The sequence below is a fragment of the Lissotriton helveticus genome, chromosome 1_1 (assembly GCF_964261635.1).
Source record: "Lissotriton helveticus chromosome 1_1, aLisHel1.1, whole genome shotgun sequence".
Classification (NCBI taxonomy): domain Eukaryota; kingdom Metazoa; phylum Chordata; class Amphibia; order Caudata; family Salamandridae; genus Lissotriton; species Lissotriton helveticus.
This window is the reverse complement of record NC_136057.1, coordinates 1,737,458,319-1,737,486,030: the sequence shown is the minus strand read 5'-3', so window position 1 is coordinate 1,737,486,030 and position 27,712 is coordinate 1,737,458,319. Positions and strand designations below refer to the sequence as shown.

Here is a 27,712-nt window from a genome sequence, read left to right as displayed (position 1 = left end):
TTCAGCTCTTTGGGCCAGAAGGTCTGTAGAGCTTTCGTCAGGACTTACAAACAAAATAGACATAAATTTATATACATGTAATACTACTCACACAATTTGTGCGGTAATCCCTTTCTCATAGTAATTATATGAGAAGTGTACTCTTCATGATCTATGGAAGAATATAGATTGAAACATCTTAGTTGATTGTTGCAGACATTAAATTTTTAAATTTTTATGTTGGTTTGTGCAGAATCACAGTTAATAATTTTATTAACACTGGGATTACTCATAAGGGAAGGAAAAAAGGGGGGGTGCTATCGATGCAACTTAATTGGGTAAGAAATCACATTGCTTAAATTCAGGGCGGCAAATCATTTCAATGTCGAAGGCGCAAACTGAGTGGTCTCAGCTCGCACTCAGCCGGCACTGTATGATGTGCGTTATGTGTTGTCAACACGTGAAACAAGAAATTAACAGTTGTTTAAATAACTGATGCTTTTGCAGATAGTGAGACTGACATTTACATTTGTAACGGTGAACGTTTTTAGCTCAAGGATGTTGTTACGATCTGCCCAACCAGACTATGTTAGAGTGGGGGGAGCAGGGACAGACATTTTTACTTTAAAACATTGCTCATGCTACTAAGCCGCACTGTGGTTGGAATACGTGCTCTATCGTCTTACTCAAAACAAACAGCATTAGCGGTTGAAAACACGCAGTTAGATCTTACCTGCCGTGTAAGAGTACTCTGCTTCCAACGGGGGACCACTTCTTAAGAATGCAGAGCTGGAGGGAGGAGCCTAGCTCGCGGCCGTGATGGTCGCCCTTTAGCTCGGCTCCCGCAGCCCTCCATCCTGACTGCCTATCCTGTCTTTTATCCTGTCCCGGGACGGCACACTTTTGGGGAATTGGAAACATTACGGCTTGTTTGTACTTACCATCTGACCCCGGGGTCTCGACGTGCAGTGACTCCGGAGTTCTGGCCTCCGAGAGATCGGGGCCTCTGCGAGACTTGGACCGGGACCTGGCCGATGGGATCCGACGGCTCTCGGCCCCGGCCGGGAGCGAGAACCAGTGTTGGGAGCCGATGTGCGAAGATCCCGGCGATCCTGACCCGGACCTGCCCTGGTAGTCGCGTGGCCGACGTGGGTGAGAAGCCCCGGGACCTGATTCTGAGAGGGGGTCCCCCCGCCGCTGCTTTGTCCGGCGGCCCTGGTCCTCGGGGCCCGGACTCCGCTTGTTCGGGGCACCGGTGCTGGTGGAGACCCGTTTTGGGCGGACATCCTTTTGGCATCGAAACCGCCCTTGCTGGGACCCCCGGCGCTTGTAAAGTCCTACATTTGAGAACTGTTATTTCCGGGGGTCCTCGTGGGCGGCGATTGGGCTGATTCACGAAATGGCGGCCGGCCCTCTGGAACGAGAGTCACCCTGTGGCGGCGGGCCCGAGTTGCCTGATTGTGTGGGGATCGGATCTGGTGGGCGTGAGCCGACAGTCAGAGATATCCTGGAAGCCCTCAGATCCCTGCACGCTTCCCTGGCCCTGGGCGTCTCGGTGGGTCCGCCACGATCCGCCGCCATTTTGGGCGGCCGTTTCTTCTTGTCGCCCTCTTGTTTCGACGCCTCCATTGCCTCACCCCCCTCGATTGACCTGAGTGTCTCCACCACTGATCGAAGATCGTGTAGTGTGCTGGTGACTATGGGGCGCCCTGCTTTTCAAGGTTCGGACCCCGGGGACTCGGATGCTGTACTGCGACCCTGTTCGACATTGTTGCCTGGAATTATGGATGGACTTCCTCCTGCGCCTGCTTCGATGACTTTGCCTGTGTTTAAAATTGGGACCACCTCGCCCGCTCCAGTGGCGCAACAGAACTCCTGTTTCTCATGGCTCGTGCTTCGATTGTTGATGCATCGATACTTTCAGTTTGGACTACTGCTCACCTGTCGATCTATCTACTCCCCACGTAACTATGCTAGTCACCATCCCACTCGATTATATGCTGATTTCGTATTTAGTATGTGGTTGTACAATGCCATGTGGTGGGTGGGGTTTGTCGCTCGGAAGGGCTGGGGGTGAAATGTACGACTTCTGCTGATTCCCGGTATGAGATTTCGTTGCACAATTGTCTCTGATCGTAGAGGGGTGGGAGGTCCCCTTCTTCTAATATTTTGTGGTGCGTGATGGGGTGTCGTCCTGGTCTGTTTTTGATTGTACTTGTCGGGTTGGGTGGAGGGCTGTGGCCTACCGTTTGTATTATAGTTATTCTGCTCCTCCCTCCTGTTTTCTTTCTCCGCTTTTGTGGCTTTTTTGTCTCGTTTTTCTTTCTTTCTTCTTGCTATATTTCGGGTTCTGGTTTAGGGCGACAGGCACGCTGTCTGAAGGGTAGGCCGTAGCCTTCTACAGGGGTGCAGGGTGGGACGGGTGGGTTGGGTTCTATTTTTTGTTTGTCTCTGGTTCTATGGCCCTTTTGTATCTCTTTTTCGTGAGGCCGCATCTGTCCCGACCTCCTATGGTGTGTTTCGGGTGGGGGTATGGCATCGTTACTCCTCCTGCTACATTTCGGTTGTCCTTTCATCCGATTGCCATGCCCCACTTGGGCCGCTAATCCTTTTGTCTCCTGTCCTCCCACCACGGGGAGCCGTGTCGGCGTGTCTTTTACTTTCTTTTTTCATATTTCCTTCTCCCCTTTTATTGTTTGGTTTTTTTTCCCTCCATTTTCTTTTCCCTTCCTCTTCCCCCCCCTACCTAGTCCCCCTTCCCTTTTTCCTTCCTGCGTCCCAGAGGGTACTGTGACGGGCGGGTTTCCATGCATTGTCTTCCGATCCCTCTGTTTTGGCTTGGTAGTGTCCCAGGTGGTGGGCGTGTTACGAGGATAAGGCTCAGGGGCTGACTGTATCTCACATATCCTGATTTCTTGACTGCATTGTGTTGTCCCCCTGATATTCTGCCCCATGCCCCCTTCTTAATGTTGAGGTTGATTACGGGATGTCGGATGCCTCCGTATTGCAAGTGTGCCTGTCATATGTCCTCTCCCCTTATTGTAAAATTAAGCCTTATTTACTCCTGTGTTTTAGCCCTTTAGTTTTTGTATTTCTTCTCCCCTATTGCGATTGTACGGCCTCTGCTTTGTATTGATTGAATATGTACTATTTGCCTGATGACTCCTGACTGTTTTGTACACTGCGGCCGGCCGGCTTGGTTGTGGGCCTCGATTTGTTTTCTTTTGATATCAATAAAGGTTTTCAAAAAAAAAAAAAAAAAAGAATGCAGAGCTGAAGTAGAGCAGAAACGTCTATAAGTATGAAGAAATAGGCAGTTATACGTCTTACCCGTGATAAGGTTCGAGGATATCGTTACAAATGTAAATGTCAGTCTCACTATCTGCAAAAGCATCAGTTATTTAAACAACTGTTAATTTCTTGTTTCACGTGAAATGATTTGCCGCCCTGAATTTAAGCAATGTGATTTCTTACCCAATTAAGTTGCATCGATAGCACCCCCCCTTTTTTCCTTCCCTTATGAGTAATCCCAGTGTTAATAAAATTATTACCTGTGATTCTGCACAAACCCACATAAAAATTTAATGTCTGCAACAATCAACTAAGATGTTTCAATCTATATTCTTCCATAGATCATGAAGAGTACACTTCTCATATAATTACTATGAGAAAGGGATTACCGCACAAATTGTGTGAGTAGTATTACATGTATATAAATGTATGTCTATTTTGTTTGTAAGTCCTGACGAAAGCTCTACAGACCTTCTGGCCCAAAGAGCTGAAACATGTCGACAATTTTTTCTTCACAATACTGCATGGCCCAGTAACTCGGCCATAATTTAGTATATATAAACCTTTTAACTAATGGAAATTTGCCCTGCAATAAATTTATTTGGCATCTTTTTCGTTTTTTAATTGCAATTTTCTTCTTCTTTTTTTGTGTGGGAAAATCCTTTTTGTCTCTGGACACTGCACTCGAGACTGGAGGTGCCTCTGGATGAGGCAAGCAGTATACACAAATAGGAATAACCCTATGATAACTTCGTGAATGTCAATGTGGGGCGGATGAAACAAATATACCGCAATTCCATCTAAACATTGACTTCTCTGAGGGTTTCCTTATCTACACTGAACCAAAGGTTGAGCAGTGTTACAAGTGTCCATTTTTGTTTGGTATATATATAAAACATATTTAAAGTTTAAAAAAACACATTCACTGGATTATGTCTTCAGTGATGTCATCAGTGATGTCATTTGAGATGTTATCAGTGATATCATCAGTGATGTTACTGACCATGTCATTAATGATGTAATATGTGATGTCATCAGCAGTGCATTGCAGGGCGTGAGTTATAGTTAGCTCAACTAACTATAAACAGCAGAATTTCTATGGTTTTGTATGAGTAAAATGTCCACCTAACTATAACGTCCCTGAAACCTATATTTTTTCAGTGAATATATATATATATTCACTGAAAAAAACCATAGTTTTCAGAGGTGTTATAGTTAGCTGGACATTTCACTAGTACAAAACCATTGAAATTCCCCGTTATAGTTAGTTCAGCTAATTATTACTTGCATGCCCGCAATGCACTGCTGATGACGTCACATATTACATCACTCATGACATGGTCAGTGACATCACTCATGACATCACTGATGACATCTCAAATGACATCACTGATGACATCATCCAGTGAATGTGTGTTTTTCTGAAAATTAAATATGTTTTATATATGTATATCTCAGGGTCGATGGAAGAATATATGGGTGTATAAGTGTCTGAATGAATGATTTTTTGTGTGTAAAATTGATTGTATAACAGACTGATTAAGTGTATCTTAGTGAATACATGGGTTAGTGAGTAATGTTTAAATATGTAAATATCTGTATCAGTCTCTCACTTTCTGTATAAGTGACTGCATGGGTTGGTGAGTAGCTACATGAGTGTCTATCTGGGTTATTACTTGGTTTTTCGAGTATCAGTATGAGTGTCTGATTGTCTGTATGGTTCAGTGGGGGATATTACTTAGTGCATAGATGCATGAATGAGTGTGTCACTGTTTGTATGTGTAGAAGACAGTATGTGTGCAGGACTGTGTGGGTGGATGAGTGTGTGTATGGGTGTGTTAGTGAGTGAATGACTGTCAAAATAGTGTCTTTATAAGTAACTACATATATTTTAAACTAGTATATGTGCGTATTGGTGTATATAAGTGAGTATATGTGAGAGATTGGAAGAGTTCCTGTATGAATAAGTATGTGTTTCTATAAGTGGTTGTTTAAAAGAGTAAGTGTGTGTAAGTTTCTGTAGAAGTAAGTGTGCTTGTGTGTGTGTATAACTGTATATGCAAGAAAATTGATGTTTGAATCTTTATTAGCATGAGTGACTATGTGTGTGAGTAACTCTATGGATGAGTGGCGGTGTGTAACAGGATGTATAGGTGTATGTGTACATATGTTAAGTGAGTACATGTTTGAGTGACTGTATAGGACTGTTGGTGAATGAGTGGATGTGTATGTAGATCTTGGAATTACTGAATAGGTTGTTGTAACTGGCATTGGTATATCCATTGTTTTGAAAATGTAAGTTTCTATTTTTGAGTGTGTCTATCAAAGGTTATATTAGGGTGAAAGGAGGTCTGCCACTCTATCACAAGGATGATATCATCAGTGATGTCATTTGAGGTGTTATCAGTGAGGTCATGAGTGATGTTACTAACCATTTCATGAGTGATGTAATATGTGACGTCATCAGCAGTGCATTTTTATGTGAATTTCAAAGGTTTTTTAAAAGCGAATTTCTAACTATGCCTACAGAGGTAGGACGTGAAGAAAGAAGAAAAAACGCACAAAAAGAAAAAAACGAAATGCAGAAAGAAGCAACAGAAGTCCTCAAAGACAAAGAAAAGTGCAGGAAGAATCAAGACATGTGCACAAAGAACCAACAGAGGAGCAGAAAGAGGCCTTGTTACAAAATCATCCTGTGCCCACAACTTTTTCAGACGGGTACTGGTGTTAACTGACTGACTAACCAGGCCTAGAGCCAGTGGTATGCAAAAAGACACTTGGAATACAGTGAAAACACCTACATACACTAGAGAACACTATACATTGGGGTACCCCTGTGATTAGCATGACCTCCTCCCTAAGCCCCTAGTACATAATAGGGCAGCGGGATTAAAACACCCTCTTAAAACGCGCCATGGGGTGCATTTGCACAATGATGAAGGGAGGGGGAGAGCCTGAGATGACATGTGAGCAAACACGCCCTGTGGGCGTTTTAAGTTGGGAGATAAAGTCCCCTTGAATCCTGAGGGCCCCTCAGGTCCAACTAGCCCACTAGGTACCTCCAGTAAGCGACACAGAGCTGCGTTTCAGAGAGGTGTAAAAAGGGTTGTGGCCTCTGAACACATGTCTGCAACGCAGCTCCCTGACGCATACTGGAGATACCTGTTGGGCTAGTTGGCCCTCAGGAACCCTCAGTATTGAAAGAGAATTAATTCCCCAACTTACAACTTGCCACGGGGCGCGTTTGCACAATGGTGAAGGAAGGGGGCGTGGCCTGAGCTGACATGTCTGCAAACACGCCCTGTGGTGCGTTTTAAGTTGGATAATTAATTCCTCCTCAATCCTGAGGGTCCCTGTGGGCCAACTAACCCACCAGGTACCTCCAGTATGTGCCAGAGAGCTGCGTTGCAGAGAAGTGTTCAGAGGCCACGCTCCTTTTTACAACACTCTGTAGCGCAGCTCCGTGGCGCTTCCTGGAGGTACCTGGTGTGCTAGTTGGCCCCCAGGGACCCTCAGGATTGAAGAGGTATTAATTCCTCAATTTTTTAACTTTTTGCGTACTGATGACGAGTTCAGCTCGTCATGCAGCACGGTGGCGCTGTGCTGATGACGAGCTGAGCTCGTCATGACCTCCGCGGAACGCCCACGCCGGGATAATACCCGCTGTGCTGGGTGTTCCATTGAGCAGGCGTGGCCATGACGAGCTCAGCTCGTCATCAGCACAGCCCCACCATGCTGCATTACGAGCCGAGCTCGTCATCAGCACCGCGGCACCGCTCGTGGCCCCCCGCGCCACGGGGGAATAGCTCCACGGCGATGGGGTTAAGAAAGGGGGCTGTCTAGCCCCCTTCTTTTTCTAATTTATTGGCCCTGGGACCCCACCCCCTCCCGGGGCCTGCCCCCTAATTTTTTTTTTGTAAACCAAAAATTTGGGAAGGGGGCCGCGTGGCCCCCCCTCCGAGGCCATAATCGGCCCCGGGGACCCCATCCCCCGGTACATGGCCCTTTCTTTCATTTATGTTTTTGGAGGGGGTCTGCCTTGCCCCTGTTGTTAGGCCATTTATGGACCCGGGGACCTCATCCCCCTGGGCCTTTCTTTTTTTTATTTTAATTTTTGTATTTTTAATATTTGAGGAGGGGGGCTGCGTGGACCCCCTCCTGGGCCACTAATAGCCCCGGGGACCCCATCCCCTGGGCTGGCCCTCTCTGTTGGGGAGCGTGGGGGGGTCCCCAATCCCCCCACGGTCCCGTCGGCTCCTTGCGTCCTGCGGGAGCCGGCATTGCTTTTCCACACGGGGAGCTGCTAAGATGCAGCTCCCCCTGTAGAAAAGCAATCTGCTTTGGTATTTGGAAGAGAGAGCAGGTTTCCTACTCTCTCTTCCAAATACCACAGCAGTTTGCTATGGCAGGGCTGAGCCGCGAGGCTCTCGCCCTGCCATAGCAAACTACAGTGTCCCGGGGTGGGCATCCCGGGACACTGCAGGAGCCGTCCCTGGGGGGTTGCGGTCCCCAGGGTCATGACAGGGCTCCAGGAGGGGGGCAGCACGGCCCCTTTCAAGCATTTCGAAAGCCCCGGGAAGGTGGTGGTCCCCGGGGCTGAGGGGTCCGTCACGGACCCCCAGTTATAATATTTAGAACCCCGGTGAGGTGGCTCTCCCCGGGGCGGGTGGGGGGGCTCGAGCCACCCCCACAGGTTATGATTATTATTATGTTTTTTAAACACAAGCCCCAGGGGGGGCGGTCCCCGGGGCTGTGGGGGTGCGTGAGCCCCCTGCATATATTGTCATAAAACCCCGGGGGTGGTGGTCCCCGGGGCTTGGGGGGGCCTTTGTGCCCCCCACCTATTTATTTGCAAAGCCTGAGGGGGGTGGCAGTCCCTGGGCTGGGGAGGGCTGTGAGCAACCCAGCACATATTTTTATAAAGCTCCAGGGGGTGGCAGTCCCCTTGGCTGGGGTGCCCCTTTGGGCCCCCCCCCCATCCCAATACTAACATTGCCCCCGGGATTTGGCCCACCCGGGGCCAAATATTAACGAAGCGCGGGGGCCCGCGCTTCGTCTTATTTTTCCTTGGTTGGATCCACGCACCCTGCACGGATTTTGCCAATTTTTTTTTATTACAAATTGGTCTCTCGGGGTCCTTGTGGGACCCCCTAAGCAGGCCTAGGGGCTCGGGGTGTTTCTACACTGCCCCCTTTTCACGTTTTGAGCACTTGTTTCACTGATTTCTTGTGCCTAGGTTCTACCGAGGCACAAAATGGCTGCCAACACTTCCTGGTTTGGAGTGTTGACAGCCAATTACCATAAAGCTCGTGATCGGGAGGGTGCGCGGATCCTGCGCGGCCATTGATATATATATGTATTTACTTTTGATTTTCTCAGCAACTACTGAACAGATTTAAACCATTTAACAAAAAGGGTTCTTTCTGAACCAAGAACTACCTCTTTGCCAAATTTGGTTTAATTCCGTTCAGCAGCTCGGGCTGTAGCCGTGTCTGAAGTTTCCTATGGAAAATTGCATGGGGAAAACACGTTTTGGGACCCCCTTTTTTTCTCGGCCCCCGCTTGCCGAATCACCCCGAAACTTTCAGGATAGAAGCGGACCGAAGCACCCCACGAGTTTTGAAAATTTCGCAAAGATTCATCAACTGGCACCAAAGTTATCGGATATAGAATGTTGTGAATTTCCTATGAAAAATGGGTCCTAACTATAACTACCTACTGGCGACCGCCAGTAGGTAATGTGTGTATGTGTGTATATATATGTGTGTGTGTGTATATATATATATATGTGTGTGTGTATATATCTGTGTGTGTGTGTATATATATGTATGTGTTTGTATATAAATATATATGTGTGTGTGTGTGTATATATATATATATATATATATATATATACATATAATACTTATGTGTGTTCTAAAAACACTAAAAAGTGTAAAATATCAGAGGCTTAACGCATGCACACTGGAGATCCTGCGGTGCAGGGGGCTCCACCTCCCAGGGCCCACTGCCATTCAACCTAAAGTTTATGCATATCCGTGAGGTATGTGAGTCACTAGGGGACCTCCCCAAATTCTGCAGGGGCGGTAAGACATCGGTGACGTAAAGGAAATTGATGCCCCACACACACAGAATGTAACGAGGAGCCGCTGACTCTCCCATACCTTTGATATACAATGGCCTTGGGCTCAATGGGGTCCCCATGAAGGGTTGGGAGCCCCTTGAAGGGTTGGAGGCCCTCATGTGCCGCAGGAGCCTAGTCTAGGCACCTGCCAGCATCATTTTATGCTGCACCATTGCATGTTATCTTATTTTTCCACGACAATTTCTTTGTATACGTAGATTGCATGTACTATTCCATATTGCTTTACTTACCTCTACCCTCCCCCTCTCCAAGTAGGTTAATGAGGGAACACCTCTTTTCTACACTCGTCTCCATAAAATGGGACAGTCAGTGTAAGAACATGTCAGCTTTTGGGACGGTTGGGGCGGGGCGTATTTGATGAAAATCTGTCATATCCGTCGCAGTGATCATTTGTTTGCCTCTCGTGATCCAATGCGTTGCAAAGTCACAATTGGTATTCAAGCGATGGGCCTTTTTTGTTTCCATAAAAATGCTGTACATTCAACAACCGCACGCCTTTTGTGCATGAACTCATGATTATTTGTAGGTGGTGTCCAACAGTGCAGCCTGACGAATTTGGGGCCTTCTAGAGTAGTGAACGACCTCGACCATGGAAAAATTAAAGGCGGACTCGAGCCCTTGGGAGTTAAACTTTAGTACTGTAATCCACACACACACAGTGCTCTACAGTAGGCGCCCTAACTCAACATATTACTGCGCCACAAAGATGGGAATGTTTAGCCTTTAGGTGACCCAAATACGTCAGCAGTATATGTATTAACTCACTAAGCGATGCCTCGTGTGTTTCAACATTTAACCTGAAGGTTATACTCTTATGTTTGCAATCTGTGCTTTAACTCACTAACCTGTCACCAGTATTTTAACATATAACCTTTAGCTTATACACTTATCTCTGCAGCAGGTGCACTCACCCACGGTGCAGATTTGAATCTGAGGCCTGTGGATTATTCACTGATCTTTGCAGTGACTATATCAACCATAAAATTAGCTTGCTATGATTAGACCAAGCAATCTCTATTTGCGCGCAAACATCTGCGGCACGTATAATAACCCAGTGAGCTACTTTACTGGCTTTTTAGCCTAAAACTCGAAGGGTTATACACAGATCTTTGCAATACAAGCATCAACCCACTCAGCTACTTCAGGAGGACTGAACCCGAAACACTATGATCACAGACATCTTTGCAGGAGGTGCATCAACCCGCTTATCAGTGTTACTAAGAATGGAACCTATGAGCTGCATATTGCATACTGGCCTCTGCAGCAGGCACACACACACCAACCCAGCTATGGTACACAATTACTCACAGTGCTTAAATAATACAACCGCCGTGTTTAGACAGTCTTCAATTTCTATACACCTACCTTCTCACATTCTTTTACTCTCACAATACCATGGGTGTAGACATGAGTGACTAGTACAATCACACAGGAATGGTACCTGGAACATGCAAAATCCATCTGCGGCGCCCTAGGCAAGCTCCGTGTCTCCTCTTTCTATGCACCACAACTAGGGTAGCATCTCTTGTTCACTTGGGTAACTTGATATCATCGCCTTGAGGCTCTGGGGAGTCAGTCCCAGGTACAAGATCACTGTATTGTTCACCATTGTCATTGAAGTGAGAGGCAGTGATTAAAATGTAAGGGAGCTGTTGGGATAGGTAGACAGTTCAAGCCTCCTTGAGCCTAAAAGAAGCCTGCCTTATTAGTTCATAATATACTTGATGCTAATTGTGATCTTTAATCTACCTGAAATTGACATGATTACATACATTCTTCAAAAACATGGACTTTGCCCTGACTCTTCCTGCAGTGACTTTGGAATGTTGTTATGATCAGGGTCTGAGCACCAGCAGTTTTTAGGTCTCGCCTAGCGAACGCAGCGCATGCGCTGGGTTTGGTGAGCGAAGGGAGACAAACCATGTGCGCGCACGGACATGCGATGTGCACGCGCCTGGTGTCTCCTCTCTGCCTCACACGCTCCCACTGTGTGCTCACACTACAAGGCAGACATGTGCTTGTTGCTTACTGAAAACCCGGACTTGAAGAAACGGGACACAACCTTTGTATATTTGCTTGTATGATACTGTGCCCGATTTGGGCATGGTTCTGAAGAAGGTGGTTCACGTCCTGTGTTAACCCACCAAAACGCGCGTCGACCTCGTGTGTCCAGACCTGTTTATCAATCTTTTCATCTTGGTGGAAATAATTTACATCCTCTATTTCCCGTATATTCCAGATGTGCATAAGTGTCTTGTATGAATGTGAACGAGTGTGAGGAATGTATGAGTTGTAAGAAGATTTGTTAATTTGGGGAACAATTATATTGCATCTAATTTTGCATAGTTGTTTATATGTATACATTTTTTACAAAAAAACCAAACAAAAAGTGTTGTATCTATTTATAAAAATGACATTTAATGCATTGAAAAAAAGGAAATAGGAAATTCATGACAATAATAAATATGGCCTCAAAAAATAATGATGATGTTGTAATTTTATCAATATTTGATGTTTGCTAAATCTGTATACCCATACCAGATTTAATCTTTTGTAAAAGAAATATAGTTCCAAGGGGAGTGTTCTCTGGTTCATTTTGATCTGTATTATATGCCGGTCACTATTCCACTAAGGTCTATTTAATTAAACAAATAAAAATTATTTAAAAATAACGTTGACTGCAATGGACCTGTGTTACCAGTGGTGTGCCACTGGCCCCTCTCCATAGGGTCTCTCTGCCATGGTCCCTTGAAGCCTAAAGCATGGGGCTTTACTTCCTGTGATGCAACGTTTTGTGATGCCACATTCTATGAAATTAGAGGGGCTTCACACATTCCCTTTTCTGGCCAGAACCCAAAAACTCCTAGAACTGGCTCTAGTAATAAGTAAATATCCTTACTATTTCTCACTCCTATGACTTCCCCAAACTTGAAAGCTCAGATAATGTGGACCAACGAAGGCATTGGGTGTTACACTGTTGCCTGTGACTGGAAATATTGTCTGCAATGATGTGAATGAGGTAGGGTTGCCACTGTTCCCAGAGAAAATACTCTTACATTTTTTTATTCAGTAAAAGCCTGGGTGTGATACGATTCGATTTGAAAGCTTTTATTCGGTTAAGTAGATCAACCATATAAGCAATAGAGTCATAAAAACAATCTGCGTAAAATCAAAAGAGTAAGAAACAGTGGGACTGAAAGTGCAAATACATCAAAGTTCACAAACATAATAATTCAGTTAAAAAAAGTGCAAATGCATATTTCACATAAGGGCCCAAGCGTTTACTAGGGCATATGTTATCATGATTCGAAAGTGCAAATGCGTGTAATTACATAATATCCTTATAAACATACGATCAAGTATCGATGATCATAGATTTCCTAATACTAATAGATTTCAGAAGAAATGTAGCTACATAAATACACAATCGTGGGTCATCCAATCTAAAGAGTAAATTTATGGCATCTGTAGAAGATCTTATAATATAGTGTAGGAAGAATGGTTTTAAATAGAATTTCCTAAGATGGGAATAAAATATACAAAATAATTACATATGGCAACAGCTTTGTCGAGAGACTCCATCACATGGGCATGCGTGAGCAGAACATTGTTTCATAACTGGAAAATTAACAAGATGGTGTACAATGCCCAATCTTAGGCGTGTCAGCACAAATCGATGCAAGGCTCTTGTCACAACTGACAGGTAAGTCTGGAAACCCTGTTTAAGATCCCATTGCAGATAAAAGAGGAGAGTTGATTGATTCTTAATAACACAGGAACGTTCCTCTATTTTGTTGGCTAGCAAGGTTACTTTAATCTCTGCTCTAGCAACAGAGGCAGTACACCCAGGGTCCAATCGGATATCACAATTGAATAACAATTTAAACCAATAAGTATTATAATTGAGCCAGGGTATTCTTAAGCAGTTCTCCAGTTTCAGGCAGTCCCGTATTATAGATTGAGTAAACAATGTCTCCTCTTTTGACCATATAGATTTCCATAATAGGAGAGGTCGTGTTGGAGCCAGGTCTGAAATATATTTGATGCCCACCTCACGATGTATCAATTCCGTGGAGGCAGATGAAGGATACAAAGCAGATGTTTTAAAAACAAATTTTCGGTTTGTTGAAGTATATTACCCTGAAAGTGACCCCAAACACCCGCCCCATAAAGAGCTGCAGTGACGCATCGTAGCTCTTAAATAGTCAACATATCTTTGAGGCGGCGATTGCCCAATTTGGCCGCAGATCTAAAAATACCATTTATATTTCTAAGCATCTTAGAATAGGCATTTTCCTGTTCCTGGGCCCAAGACCTATTCCCTGCAAACGTAATGCCCAAGTAACAGAATGTCTTGACTATCTGGACCTTAGAACATTCGATATAGTAAGAGCTAGATGTTAAAGGTTTCCTACCGCAAGCCATAACAAAGGTTTTAGATTTATTAATTAAAAGTTTCCTTTTGGCATTAAATTTGCAAAATTGTCGATAAGACGCTGTAACCCAATGGGGGTGCGAGAAAGTAAAACCGCATCATCGGCGTATAAAAGGATTGGGACAGACTTCCCATCCACCCTAGGGGCATCTGACTCAAACAATTTCAGGGCTGCACCAACGTCATTGATAAACAATGAAAAAAGTAGTGGGGCTAGGACGCAGCCCTGTCGGATGCCTCTTTTGACTTTGAAAAGCGGGGTATATTCACCTAAGAGACTGTACCGCACCTTACTTGACAGCTCCCCATATAGTCTAGCCAAGAAGTATATAATCACTTTGGAAGCACCCATATCTAACAGTAAGGGCCATAAAATAGAATGTTCTAACAAATCAAAAGCACTGCTAAGGTCAGCAAAACTTAAATATAAATTTCTCTCCTTAGCTAGGGTGTACGTGCCAATCAAAAGATCCAGTGTGACACACTGCTCTAGTGTGCCAACTCCCTTTCTGAATCCATATTGTACTTGTGTAAGGACTGACTTCTCTTTGACCCAGGCTTCTAGTCTAGATAACATGACCCTACTCATGATCTTTATAGACGAGTCCATTAAGGAGATTGGGCTATAATTACAAACATCGGTTTTGACTCCCTTCTTATGAATTGGTATTATAATTGACTGGCCCCAAGATAATGGAAATTGGGTCTCAACAGCGGCATTAAAAACTCTGGTTGAAAACGGTGACCATAAAACCATTTCACTTTTATAAAGGTCTATTGGGACCCCGTCGGGTCCCGGTGCCTTACCCCCCTTGCTACTAATTAAACCCTCGAGTACTTCCTCTATACTAATTGACAGAGGCATTATTGGCCAATCATCTGTGTTTTGATTAGGCAAGGTGGATGGGGCATCTTTATCGATGGATTAAAAATATTAGAAAAGTGAGCTACCCAAGAATTGCAATTAATATAGGAATTAAATTCTGGAGTGTGATCATCCTTCAAGAAGGTACTATTGACGGTATTCCAGAAGAGTTTACTATTTTTGGTAGCGGCTGCCTGGCTTAGATCATCCCAGGCTATATTTTGAAGTTCCAATTTTCTGGTTTTTAGGGCTAAAGCATATTCTGCACGTGAGGCCTTAATTATATCTGTATTTTTGGGTTACACCCCAGGGCTTGTTTGAGATGGCCCAAAGCCACTGTGCAGTTATCGTAAAACCAGCCCACCTTATGTTTTGTATTTCTACACACTGGTTTCAACAAGAGGTTCTCCACAATATTATTGATTTTAGTAAAATTATTAAGCAACAGTACTGGGTCGACCTCGTCCCCTAAACAGACTTGGATTTCGTTCTGGCATTGTATAATAAATCATGCTGGATTTTAGATGGGTCCAAACCAGCCCATTTTATCCAGACACCATTCGATCTGATGGGGGCAATACATGGGCTGTAACAAACTCCAATAACATTCTTAAAACCCCAACATAATAAATACAAGGATATACTATTATGATCACTAGTCGGTTGGTCCGTTATCCAGGGTGGTGAGAATAAATGTACACTATTACTGGAGATATTAATGTGATCGATATTAGACGTTGCGTTTCTGCCTGTGAATGTGGGACGTTTCATATTATGTTTATCAGTAGCACAATACAGTAATTCTAAGTCCAGCTTAGCGATAACCGATTTTGGAAAAGGGGGGTGGTGATGGACAGAGTTTCTGAATGATGCAGAATACTCTTACCAAGTCAAGAGATCATGGTTTTAATCCATCACCGTTTTTTAGCTCACTGCACCATCCCAGCTCAGAACCTGGCTATATGCAAATTAGTCTGTTCCTGTCCCAGTGCATGATGGGAACAGGGCAAACCAAACTACCAAGCCAATTCTTATACTGGGAAGGAAACAAGATCCCGGGGACCGGTTTCTGGCATCACAGCCTTCTTCGGCCCGGTTTGCTTGAATCCTGATGGTGCAATGAGCAAGGGACTCACGTCTGAGTATACCCTCCCACACATAGTGTGGATAAAACTGATTTTGGAAAAGGGGGGTGGTGATGGACAGAGTTTCTGAATGATGCAGAATACTCTTACCAAGTCAAGAGATCATGGTTTTAATCCATCGCCGTTTTTTAGCTCACTGCACCATCCCAGCTCAGAACCTGGCTATATGCAAATTAGTCTGTTCCTGTCCCAGTGCATGATGGGAACAGGGCAAACCAAACTACCAAGCCAATTCTTATACTGGGAAGGAAACAAGCTCCCGGGGACCAGTTTCTGGCATCACAGCCTTCTTCGGCCCGGTTTGCTTGAATCCTGATAGCGATAACACCATTTAAGGCCCTACCATATTCACAGGTAACAATCATCTTTAGATTCCCCCTCCTGGGCCCAAGGACTTTAGTCGAAGAGAATGGGCATATTTGAACATTAAAATCACCAAACCAAAGGATGATAATCGGTTTCCTAATGGTTTCCTAATGGTACTAGTCAGCTTCTCAAGTTCCCTTTCCAGGGCATGGACAATTGGACCACGTTGAGAGTTAAACACATTGTTATAGAAGTTGATCAAGATAACATATTTACCCACGGTGGATCCCAGCCTCATAATCTAAGCACGAGTGCCCACTGTAATACAGCCTTTAATTTTACATTTATTCAGATTGGTGGAAATCAAAATCAGAAGACCACCCTTGGCTCTACCCGAATGGGAAGCCTGGGCTGGTAGCCAATGTGAGGTAAAACCCTCTACATATATTGGATCAATACACCACGTCTCCTGTAGGCATATAATATCATGTTGGGCCAAGAGAAAATCAGACCATGGTGGTGTACCTATTTTGCTTTTAAAACCAGCAATGTTCTAGGTGGTAACTAGATACCCTTTGCCCATATTTGTTTCATGAAGTTCCTGTGAGGGTGCTTCATGCCCCACCTCTTTACTAGTGATAATCGATTCTACTAAAGTACATTCTAAATCACTAGGGGTACTAGGTGTCCATATTACATTAGTGGATAACGGCCCACCCTGCTCTGATGTGCATAGATCGACCTTACTAGTTATGTTCTCAACGTTTAGATTTTCCGTTGTGGGACTTTTAAATACATATCTATCCCATACAACCTGACTAGACTGTATCGGTTCCTCACATCAGTCGTTGGTATCCAAATTACTCAGAGCCTGATACCTGTTGGTTACTGGGATGACAAGATTGGACTGGGGAGAGAACAGAGGGGGGGGGCCTATCAAAGATCCAGTTCTGGCCCAGCTTACGTTTCCATGCGTCACCATCAGATGTCTATAGAAGTACCCTAGAGGGAGAAGAGTGGTATTAAATTCCCGGGGTGAAGGTGGTGGTGGATTTTTAAGTGTATTAGATGCCCACTTTGGGGATCTAAAATTACTAATAATACAGTCCCCATAAAAGCATTTTTTCAAAGGCCCGATCCAGCCCACTCTACGGGTTGTTAAAATCTGACTTACTCCTTCCATAGGATAGCCACAACTATTGGTCAACCAGGACACTACTTTATTCATAAGTGAACCATGTTCTTCTACCTGGCCAATTTGGAGTTTGGGAACGTTGGCCAGGATTGCAACATAGGGACTACATTCGGGAGGCAAGTTTGCAACCGTGGCCATTTTCCTATCCCAATGCGCTGGGACTCTTGGACCATCAGACTTTGCAGGGTCAGATGTAATAGGTTTGTCTGGCTTGTTCATTATTCTCTCTTTCTGGGGTGGTTCAAGTCTATTATTATTAATTAGATTTCCTGTTACTGTATTTCTATCTATTTCCCTATTTTCCACTTCTGTACTAGCGGTCCGCTCCTTAGGATTTTTACTACGGTCACTACCCAAGGCAGTGATCGGATAGATGGGGCCTATAATAGCATCATTTTGATAATTCCTGTTTGGCTCATTTTGAAGTTTACTATTAACTTTATCCAGCACTCCGCTAATCTTATGAATTTCTCTGGCTAGAGTATCTAATTTATCATAAAGCGGCCTTAGGAGCTCTATCATTTTATCAGAAATAGTTGCTAATGTTAGATGTTGGGGTATAGGGTCTGTACTAAGCAGATGGTCAGCAAACGGACCTGGTTTCCCATTACGTGTACTCTTATTAACATTGTTAGCATTTTTAGCTTTAGCCTTAGAATTGGGATTCCCCTGTTCTAGGGTAGTCTTTCTGTGTCCCCTGGTCTTTTTCGATCACGGGGGGCTTTCGGGGATGATCAAACTAGGGGTCATAGATATTCGGGTAGAATCCCCACTAATCCCTCCCGTATCAATGACGACCGGATCCAGCTTCTCAACTGAAAATGAATTATTGGTCGATTTATTGGAGCCGTTCTCACTGGAGGGGCCAGAGGGACCAGAGGGGACCATGTCCCCATTCCCCTTTTCTGCCCCCATATAGCTTGAGCCCATGGAGAGACGCCTCTCAGTATGATCGATTTCTTCTGAAAGGACAGTACCTGCTTTGACCAGAAATGAGTCGATCGTAGTGCATGATTTATAAATAAAAGGCTTAGCTATCTTCCTCATTGCCATGATAATACAGCAAAGAGGGCTACACAGACAAAGGATAATGAATGGCCCTATAGGTGCCTACAGGGGCATAGTTGTTACTTCCCCGAATATAATGTAGTGGCTGAAGATGAATCTAGTGGAGGCTAATACAGAGCAATGGATGTTAACCCCGTAAAATCCTAAGGCCTTAAGTCCTTACTAAACAAAGAGTTTGCCCCCTTAACGGATCTCTTGCTATAAGGTACCACCTCTCAGAATAAAGTGCAAGTTAGGTTGACTTTAAAGTGGCACGTGCTACATGGTATAAATTAGTCTTCCACAGGTAAACTCAGTATGCAAAGACTTTGGATATTAAGCAGCCCACTAGTAGTAAAGTGCAAGATAAATGGGCCTTAAGTAAAGTGGCATATGCTGGTAGAAAACAGTACAACAGAGACTGTTGTGCAGCTGTTCGGTGGGCCCGTAGAAACAGTTTGGCAATATGTCAGCATTAAGAATCAAGAATAAAGTGCGATGTGGGTTTGGCTTTAAAGTGGTGCGTGGTACAAGATGTATTTTATCTATCACACAAGCGTACACGATATGCTGGAACTTGATGTTTTACGTAGTCCATTAATAATAAAATACAGGGTAGATAAACCGTAAAAGTAACGTATGTTAGGTAAAATATATATATTGCACAAGAATACAAAATCCCACGCTAACAAACATACTGTACAGTGTTAGAATAAGGATTAAAAACCAGGGGAATAATAAAATATTAATTAACCCAAGGACAATAGCAGCAGAAAGATATCAAGATACAAGAAGTCAATTTGGAGTAACAGGCATCAAAGTTAGGGGAGCGTCTAGGGCGTCATTCTGTATCTCCAGTCACTCATAGTTCATTATGGGGACATGACTTTAAGGCACAGTACCTTTCCCTTAGTTCTGTATTCCGATTGGGGTCCTGGTTGTTAGGAGGGGACCCCTGCCCTGCCTCTTCCTGGCTGTGACGGGCTAGGACAGGCCCGCCCTTGGCCCGGGCTTTGCCCGGGCACCGCCCGCGCGCGTCTTGCGCTGCGGGGGGCGCTTGGCGAATTTATAGCGCCTCCAGGCGCAGACTGAGGCATCACAGGTGCGCCTTGGATCCCCAGGGCTGCTGGGGGTTGTAGTTGTGGTTGACCCGCGCTCACGCTGGCCATATCCCTCACGGCGTGAAAGAGAGCGCTCAGCCGTTCCTCTCAAGGCGCCCGATGAGTACTGTGCAGGCCGTTCCCCTCACGGCTCCCGAAGCAATGCTGCGGGTGAGTTGCAGTTGGTCCCGCGCTGCAGGGGGCGCTTGATGAATTTGTAGCACCTCCGGGCGCAGACTGAGGCGTCACAGGAGCGCCTTGGATCCCCGGGGGCTGCTGGGGGTTGTAGTTGTGGTCGCCCTGCACTCACGCTGGCCGTTTCCCTCACGACGTTGAAGAGAGTGCTCAGCTGCTTCCCTCACGGCGCCCGATGGCTCCTGTGCAGGCTGTTCCTCTCACGGCTCCCGAAGCAACGCTGCGGGTGAGTTGCAGTTGGTCCCGCGCTGTGGGGGGCGCTTGGCGAATTTGTAGCGCCTCCGGGCGCAGACTGAGGTGTCACAGGTGCGCCTTGAATCCTTGGGGGCTGCTGGGGGTTGTAGTTGTGGTCGCCACGCGCTCACGCTGGCCGTTTCCCTCACGGCGCAAGATGGCTACTGTGCAGGCCGTTCCCCTCATGACTCCCGAAGCAACGCTGCAGGTGAGTTGCAGTTGGGTGTGATACTTAAATAGAACTTAACATGGCCTTCTTGTCTTTGCTTTAATTAACAGTAAGGTATCATTAAGATACATGTAGAACACATTTTAAAGTGGTTTCTTCTTATACTTACTTTCTTAAGTATGTTCTGATAAGGGCAACAAATACCAGCTATAGGTGCTTTTCCTATTGTTTGTATTGGACGGGGCACTAAAATACCGATCATGCTGGTAAACAAAATGGACAGGTGGAACAAGTAGGATTGCCACCTTTCCAAGAGAAAAATACCGGCCACTTGTTTTAAGAGTCTGCAAAGAGATGGACTGTCTAAATAGGACCAGTGCTTTAAATGGGCTGGTACTCACCGGTGCTGAGTACCGGCACTTCTTAGATTTGTCACTCTGAGTACCGGCACTTCTCTACTGACGCGGAGAGTACCGGTACTCATGAAAAGGTAGGCTCATTGGCTGAGAGTGCTAATGAGCAGGAGTGGAACTGTCTGGCAGCCAAGGCGCCACTTCTGTAGCCCGATCTGAGACCCTGCTGAGCTATTCCGCAGGGCTCATTTGAATAATGTCCGGTGCTCACCGTCACACTGTGCTTGACAGAGCAGGGTCAAAATTAATTTTACCTGCTAGTGTGCACATGTGTTTTTCAAAGCGCAGCACTCCAGGTAGTGAAAAGTCAGTGCAGGGCAATACTTTAAACATAGAAATTGTATCAGGCGCAAGGGCGGCGGATTACCACACTTCCCGTACTTTCTCTCTACAATGTGATCCAAGAGGCCCCTTGAGCGCTAATCTAACTGCTTTCTGCACTGAGGCACCTACCTTCCAATCGCCGAATTACTCAGTTACCCTGTCTGTACGTAGAAGGCTTTCTCTATGAGACACTGCAGCAGGGCTCGCTATCTGACTCTGAAGAAGAGACAGGCTAGCGATCCACTCGGTGGATTGTTCTGACAGCTGTAAAGAGATTCAGTGAAGTCAGATATTAATTTAATAATTTTCTGCTGCTGACATTTAAAATGTTTGTTACGGAAATGATTAGGGGGCTCCAGCAAGACACATGGCCTTGCAAATGGGCAAACTAGAGTTGTCTGTCTATGCTAAAAATGCGCTACGTTCTGTCTAAACTAGCAGTTTTGCTGATTTATTAGTAGTGCAAAGTGTTTCACATCCTTGCTTGACAGCAGCACCCTTTATTTTCTCAGCACAGTTAGACTTGCCAAGTCAGAGAAAAGTCATGTGATTATTGTTCCAGCTGGAGAGAGGTCAGAATTTTCTCTACTGGCAGTTTTCACTCTCATCATTAAGTAGCATAGAGGGTTAATATGCCTCCTTCAAAAAAGCATATTGTATTGTACTGTATTGTATGTGGATAGTTCCGTGAGTTTCTGTTTTTGTTACAGAGATCCCTTTGTTACTTGTGGTTCGGCCGCACCTGAAGCTGGGGTTGGGGTGGAGGGTGCGGATTTTTTTATTAGAAATTAAATAATAGCTTCAAAAGCACCTGCATGCAGAGTTTTTTCTTGTTGCTCAAATGTGTGTGATTTCTGATATTTGTCATTTCCCTTTACTTTATTCCATGATTTTGGTCACACTTAAGTGCCACTCTAAGTGTTACACATCTAGTTGTTGCCTGACTCTCATAAATCCACTGAATCTATGAAAATGTCACACTTAAGCAATCTGAAACATTAGCAGCTAAACTCAAATGATTGCATTTCTGATATTTATATGATTCCCTCGTCTTCATTGCTAAATTTTGCTTGCAAGAATGTGTCACTCATAGTCGTTGAATGTCACTCATAATTACAATGAAAATATGAAAATTTCACACATAGCAATGCACATGTCTGCGGCGACAAAGGTTCATGAATAACGTAGTATGGAGGACTGGTGGGTGAGTGAGTGAGTGGATGGAGGAGTGAGCAAGGGTGGATGTATAGATGGATGAATGGATGGATGAGTGAATGGATGGATGGATGAGTGCATGGATGTATGGGTGAAAGAGGGTGGATGACTGGATAAAAGGGCGGATGATGGGTGGATAAGTGAAAGATTGGATGGATGGATGAATGAAAGGGAGAGAGGATGGATGAGTGAAAGGAGGGATTGAGTGAAAGGGTGGCTGGAATAAAAGAGTGGATGGTAGAAAGGAGAGAAAAGGGTTGATGGATAGACGAGTGAAAGGTTCGATGGATGACCGATAGGGTGGATAAAGAGATGCATAAGTGAAAGGATGAATGGATAGGTTCAAAGATGGCTCAATGGATAGGTTTGGATATGAAGGGTAGACAGACGGAATGGTGAAAAACTGAATGATGGATGAAAAACTGAATAGACGACAGAATGTAAAGGATAAATGGTGGACATAAGCAGGTGAATGGTAGGATAAAGGATGAATGGATAGATCGATGGAAGAGATATCTTCTGGGGAGGGTCATGATTATTTGCTTCATTTGCTTGGTGCCATAAGAGCTTTAGTTTGAAGTGCAGGTATTTTCAGTTTCTTCCTACTCACGTGCTAAAAAATATATAGTATAGTGGCAAACATCAATTAACAGTGTGGCATTAAGAAGAAGCAACTATTGCAAAAAAATTTTTTAACATATTATCGCATTTCTCGTTCATTTTGTGTAATGAGTTAACCTGCTTTGTTTATATAAACACAGTTATCATGTGTTTTGGTGTGTGCTGCAACTAGTATGGAAGTTGTTAAGTATCATTATGTCTTGCCCTTAGCCCCGGACACACACTACACCTCTAGCTCATTTTAATGAGTTCCTGCACTTATTTATTCTCATTTAAAGCACTGAATGACTTTAAACAAAATCAAAAGTATTCATTTGTAACATGAAGTTTCTGCCTTTACTTTAAATATTAGTCAGAGGTCGTTACCTCAGCTCAAGAGCACGTTTAAAAGACATGTTAACAGTTAAAAATACAGGCTGTAGATGATTTTACTTTTTTATAGCAACGGGTACCAAAAGTAACGGCCAAGTAGCAACCCTAGTTGTCCTATGTACAGGTTTAGATGGCAACGCTACTTTTCTACGCCGGGTATTTTCGGCATTTATTTGTTTTAAGGATCCCTTTTGTCTTTAGTTACCATACCCTGTGAACGTTTTCTTAAGTCCATTAGATCCGTCGCTATAGCTACAGCTTAGGTCGTCTTTCCTTGCGGCCAGGTCCTTATCTAGTCTCTCCTCTCTCTCCATGCCGCGCAGAGCTTGTCTTCCCTCTATGTCGCGCTTAGTTTGTCTTTCTTCTCTGTCGATGCCCGGGCGAGGCCTGAAGCGGTGTAGCGCAAGATGGCGGCTCCCAGTGACAACCCGGCTCAGGGGAGGGGCATGGGGAGGAGCCCAGTGAGGTCCCAACCTGGTGGAACTGGTGGAACTGAGGGATCCGAGAGGGTGCGTGCCGGGGGTGAGCACAGGGGATACGGGCTGGAATAAGCGAAGGGTGTTGGGAGGACTCTAGGCACTTGTCTTTCTATGGTGTAACTTTCTACGGAGTAATTGTTTCCCAGAGATCGGCGACTTTGGCCGCTATGCTACATTCTCTTTACAATAGCCAATCACCTCGCATATTCCGCTCCATTCTTCTCGCTTTTAGAGAATGCAGTTTCGATTTTGCGCACACACGCACATCCCCAACCCGGCATGCTCAGAAAATGTTCCAGCCTTTCTTTAAACATGTTTTAGGCAAGAGTGTTTGATTGGGAGCAGACATCCCTCCTTGCCGAGGAGAAAGGGACATGAAATCTAGCAATTAAAATGGGTGTTGAAAGCCCTTCTGCTACAAAGGCATTATGGCCAGCGGTCCCATTAGGCAACCCTCTCCCAAGATAATTGTGCCTAGGTCTGACTCTAGTTGCACTCCTGTTTCACCTCTCCGCTACTACCTTCACCACCTCCTACAATCTGTATATAATGTGTGCCTTTGAAACGACCAAACGAACGTCTGTCTATTAGTTTCGACCGTTTGCCGTTTATAATTATTGTAACTAGTATATGTGACTTTGTATCTGTTGTAATGAAACCTGTTTTTATAGTAAAGCGCCCTTAACACATTAGGTAATGTCCTTCCTATGTACAAAAGCATAAATAAAGCGCAAGGAGGGCTCAAATGAACCTTGGTATAGAACTAAAGAGAGGAAGAGAATGCAGGGAATTAATTTAAGAAGAAGGAAAAGGGGACGGGGGGAGAAGCTTGAGGGAGCGCAAATGATGAGAAGGTATTAAAAGGGATCCTAGAGAAAAGGAATGGGAGCTGTAGGGTTAATTTTACAGTTATTCAATAATTTCAACTTGCAGGATCCACCTGCGGTACTGTTGAACGGTTATCAGAGAATTGCACTTGAGCAGACCCGTTTCCTCTTAAACAGCATAAACATTCATGTACTCCTTAGAAGGTTGAAATGGGAAGAGAAGAGGGTATTTGGTGTAATGGGGTCGAGTAAGGTGAAGGGGAGAGTGATGGAAATTATGTTAAGGGATAGGGTGATAGTTGACAGAAAGAGGGCTGTTGAGGAGAGAAGATGGGCAAAAGGAAAGACAGAAAGTGGCTAGTTGATTAGTGGACACGCAGGGATATGGAATAGTTCCAGGGAAGGAAGGGAGTGAAATACATAGGATAGGAGTGAACTGCTAGAGATTCGACATGTTGTGACGGTGAGGAGGATTGTAAGTGAGGGAGAAAGACGAGCAGAGATGATGGCAGAAGAGTAAGGGTGAGAGTGAGAAAACACAAGAGTAGCGAAGAAACAGGGACGAAGGAAAGAAGGGGCGAGTGAGTAAAGTTTAGAATCTTAGGCTTTAGACAAGAAGACGGTGAATGAAAAGAAGTTGTGACAGAGTGGTATAAGGGCGGGTAGGGATGTGGAACGGTAAGACTTAAAATGGATAGAGTTTAGTGAAGATGTGGGTGGGGGAAAATGTGCACAGAAGTTGATGAAGCATGAGAAGGACGGGTGAGGGCGGGTAATTGGGTGGTGCAGAAAGGAGTCTCAAATGAGAAGGGATGATGTGATGGTGGGGAGTGGTCAAAATGGAATGACGAGGTGAAGTGATCGGACAATAACTGGGAGGGCCCGAGGGAGAAAAGAGCAAATCGGAAATTAGAAAGGGAAGCTAAACATTGATGAAGCTGAAGGGTCAATTATAGTGGGAGAGGTGGACATTCGGGAGGAAGATGCAGAGGGAGATGTGTGGAAGGATAGCTCAAAGGAGTGGAGTCGAGCGGAGGTTACAAGTGAAGGTACTGATATGGAGGAAGTGGGAGGCATGAGGTGGAATTTGGATCTTTAAATAAGAAAAGAAAATGGGCAGGAGGTGATCAAATCAAAGACCTACGGGAGGGCGAAGGTAATGATTTCTGATGGAGACTGTGCAAAGAGAAACCAGAAAGTGAAGGGGAAACATAAATGCTGATAAAAAGGAAGATGAGGGGTTGTATCCACAATAAAATGTTGTACGTAACAGAGGAGGAAGGGCTTATTCTCAAAGGGAGGCCAGGGGAGGGAAAATGACTGTGGAAGACAGGCGCTTTAGAATGAGTGAGGTTAATAACGATGTCAACCTGATATGAGTTGAAATGCTGAGGCGAGAAACAAATGGAGCTGAAAGAAGTAACAGGAAAGAGAGTATCTGAAAATGGCAGCAAAGAAAGGACAACAAAAATGGTGACTGTAAGTGGGGCAGGGAATGTGAAGAGAGGAATGAAAGGCTATCTATCCTACCAAGAAGCTTGGTAATTATGAGAAAGATTCAGGGTACCTATTCAATATTTATTTTACCTGTACCTGTTTTATTCTTTTTGTGACCTGGAATTGTTATATGTGGTGTGCTGTGCTCCTGGAGCATTTCTGAGCCTGCAACTTATACCTTGCTTGTTTCAAACCTTCTGTCGTTCTGTTCACAGGCCCCTACGTTGCAAGAACCTCCGTCTGCTAACCTGGATCCCGAAGAGCCCATGCCAGCCACGCAGCACACACCGGCTGCAGAGCAGACACCTGTCTACCCCTCAGCCGGTGGCTCCAAAGACATGATGGCTGAAGGCTTGCCTCCATCTATTGCACAGGAGGCCGTCCTTAAGCGGAGCTCCCCACTCCCCGAGAGCACTCCGCAGGTCCGGGGTTACGACTTCAACCAAGGTGTGGACTATCATGCCTTACTACAGTCCTTCTACACCACCGGATTCCAGGCCACACACTTTGGCCAGGCAGTGCGAGAGGTCAACGCAATGGTGAGTTTCACGTGCCATATACAGGCTAATACACACATTAATGTAGGAAGACGCTGGAGGTTTGATTCTGTGCTCAGTTATTGCTCTGGGCACAGTGTCGGCAAAGTAGAATAGGAACAGCAAGTGTTTTGATGTTTGACTCAATGTTGGTTGAACCAGTTCTATTCAGTGCTACTGAAACTAGTGTAGCTAGGGCAGTATGTAATTCTGTATTTGATGAAAGCCCCGGCGTGCAGATAGGAGGCGTGTCTGCATTGTGGGGAATTAAACTATATTGAGGAGATTACTTTTGGGGGTTTGTGCTCATTACCCAGCGATGCCACACAAAGCAGAATGTCATGCAGCAGTAAACCTAGCCGTATGCACTTTTGAACCAAACTAACGTTAACCATGCCTTACTATCTCTTCTTGAATGTAACCTTTAACAGGTTACATGTAACCTAGATGATGCCTAACCTAGATGTTACCTTACCTGTAACATGTAACCTAGATTGTGATTCACCCATGGCTCCAAGCTTACGGTCTCTTTAACTCCTACCACCTATCGAATATTTTGCTTGTTTCTAACTGCCTCTTTCAAGTGGCATTTCTAGGGTGTGGGGCATTGGCAGGCGGCATTTCTAGGGTGTGGGGCATTGGCAAGTAGCATTTCTAGGGTGTGAGGCATTGGCAGGTGGCAGTCCAGTGTCTGGGGCATTGGCAGAGGCCAGTTCCAGGGTCTGGGGCATTGGCAGAGGCCAGTTCCAGGGTCTGGGGCATTGGCAGAGGCCAGTTCCAGGGTCTGGGGCATTGGCAGAGGCCAGCTCCAGGGTCTGGGGCATTGGCAGAGGCCAGCTCCAGGGTCTGGGGCATTGGCAGAGGCCAGCTCCAGGGTCTGGGGCATTGGCAGAGGCCAGCTCCAGGGTCTGGGGCATTGGCAGAGGCCAGCTCCAGGGTCTGGGGCATTGGCAGAGGCCAGCTCCAGGGTCTGGGGCATTGGCAGAGGCCAGCTCCAGGGTCTGGGGCATTGGCAGAGGCCCGCTCCAGGGTCTGGGGCATTGGCGGAGGCCCGCTCCAGGGTCTGGGGCATTGGCGGAGGCCCGCTCCAGGGTCTGGGGCATTGGCGGAGGCCAGCTCCAGGGTCTGGGGCATTGGCGGAGGCCAGCTCCAGGGTCTGGGGCATTGGCGGAGGCCAGCTCCAGGGTCTGGGGCATTGGCGGAGGCCAGCTCCAGGGTCTGGGGCATTGGCGGAGGCCAGCTCCAGGGTCTGGGGCATTGGCAGAGGCCAGCTCCAGGGTCTGGGGCATTGGCAGAGGCCAGCTCCAGGGTCTGGGACATTG

General features: G+C 45.4%; 1 protein-coding gene across 5 annotated transcripts in view; it reads left to right on the top strand.

Moving 5' to 3' along the window:
- The window catches only part of DHPS (deoxyhypusine synthase), a 352,040-nt gene that overhangs the window by 125,037 nt on the left and 199,291 nt on the right, over positions 1 to 27,712 (top strand). For 2 of the 5 annotated variants that reach the window (XM_078689208.1, XM_078689207.1), the window contains exon 2: positions 26,070 to 26,393. In XM_078689208.1, coding sequence (XP_078545334.1) covers positions 26,121 to 26,393 — 273 coding nt within the window. In that variant the 5' untranslated portion in view covers positions 26,070 to 26,120. Of the gene's footprint in view, positions 1 to 23,429; positions 23,574 to 25,268; positions 25,407 to 26,069; positions 26,394 to 27,712 lie in introns of those variants that run through there. The other 3 variants (XM_078689203.1, XM_078689205.1, XM_078689204.1) reach the window with 3 other exon arrangements.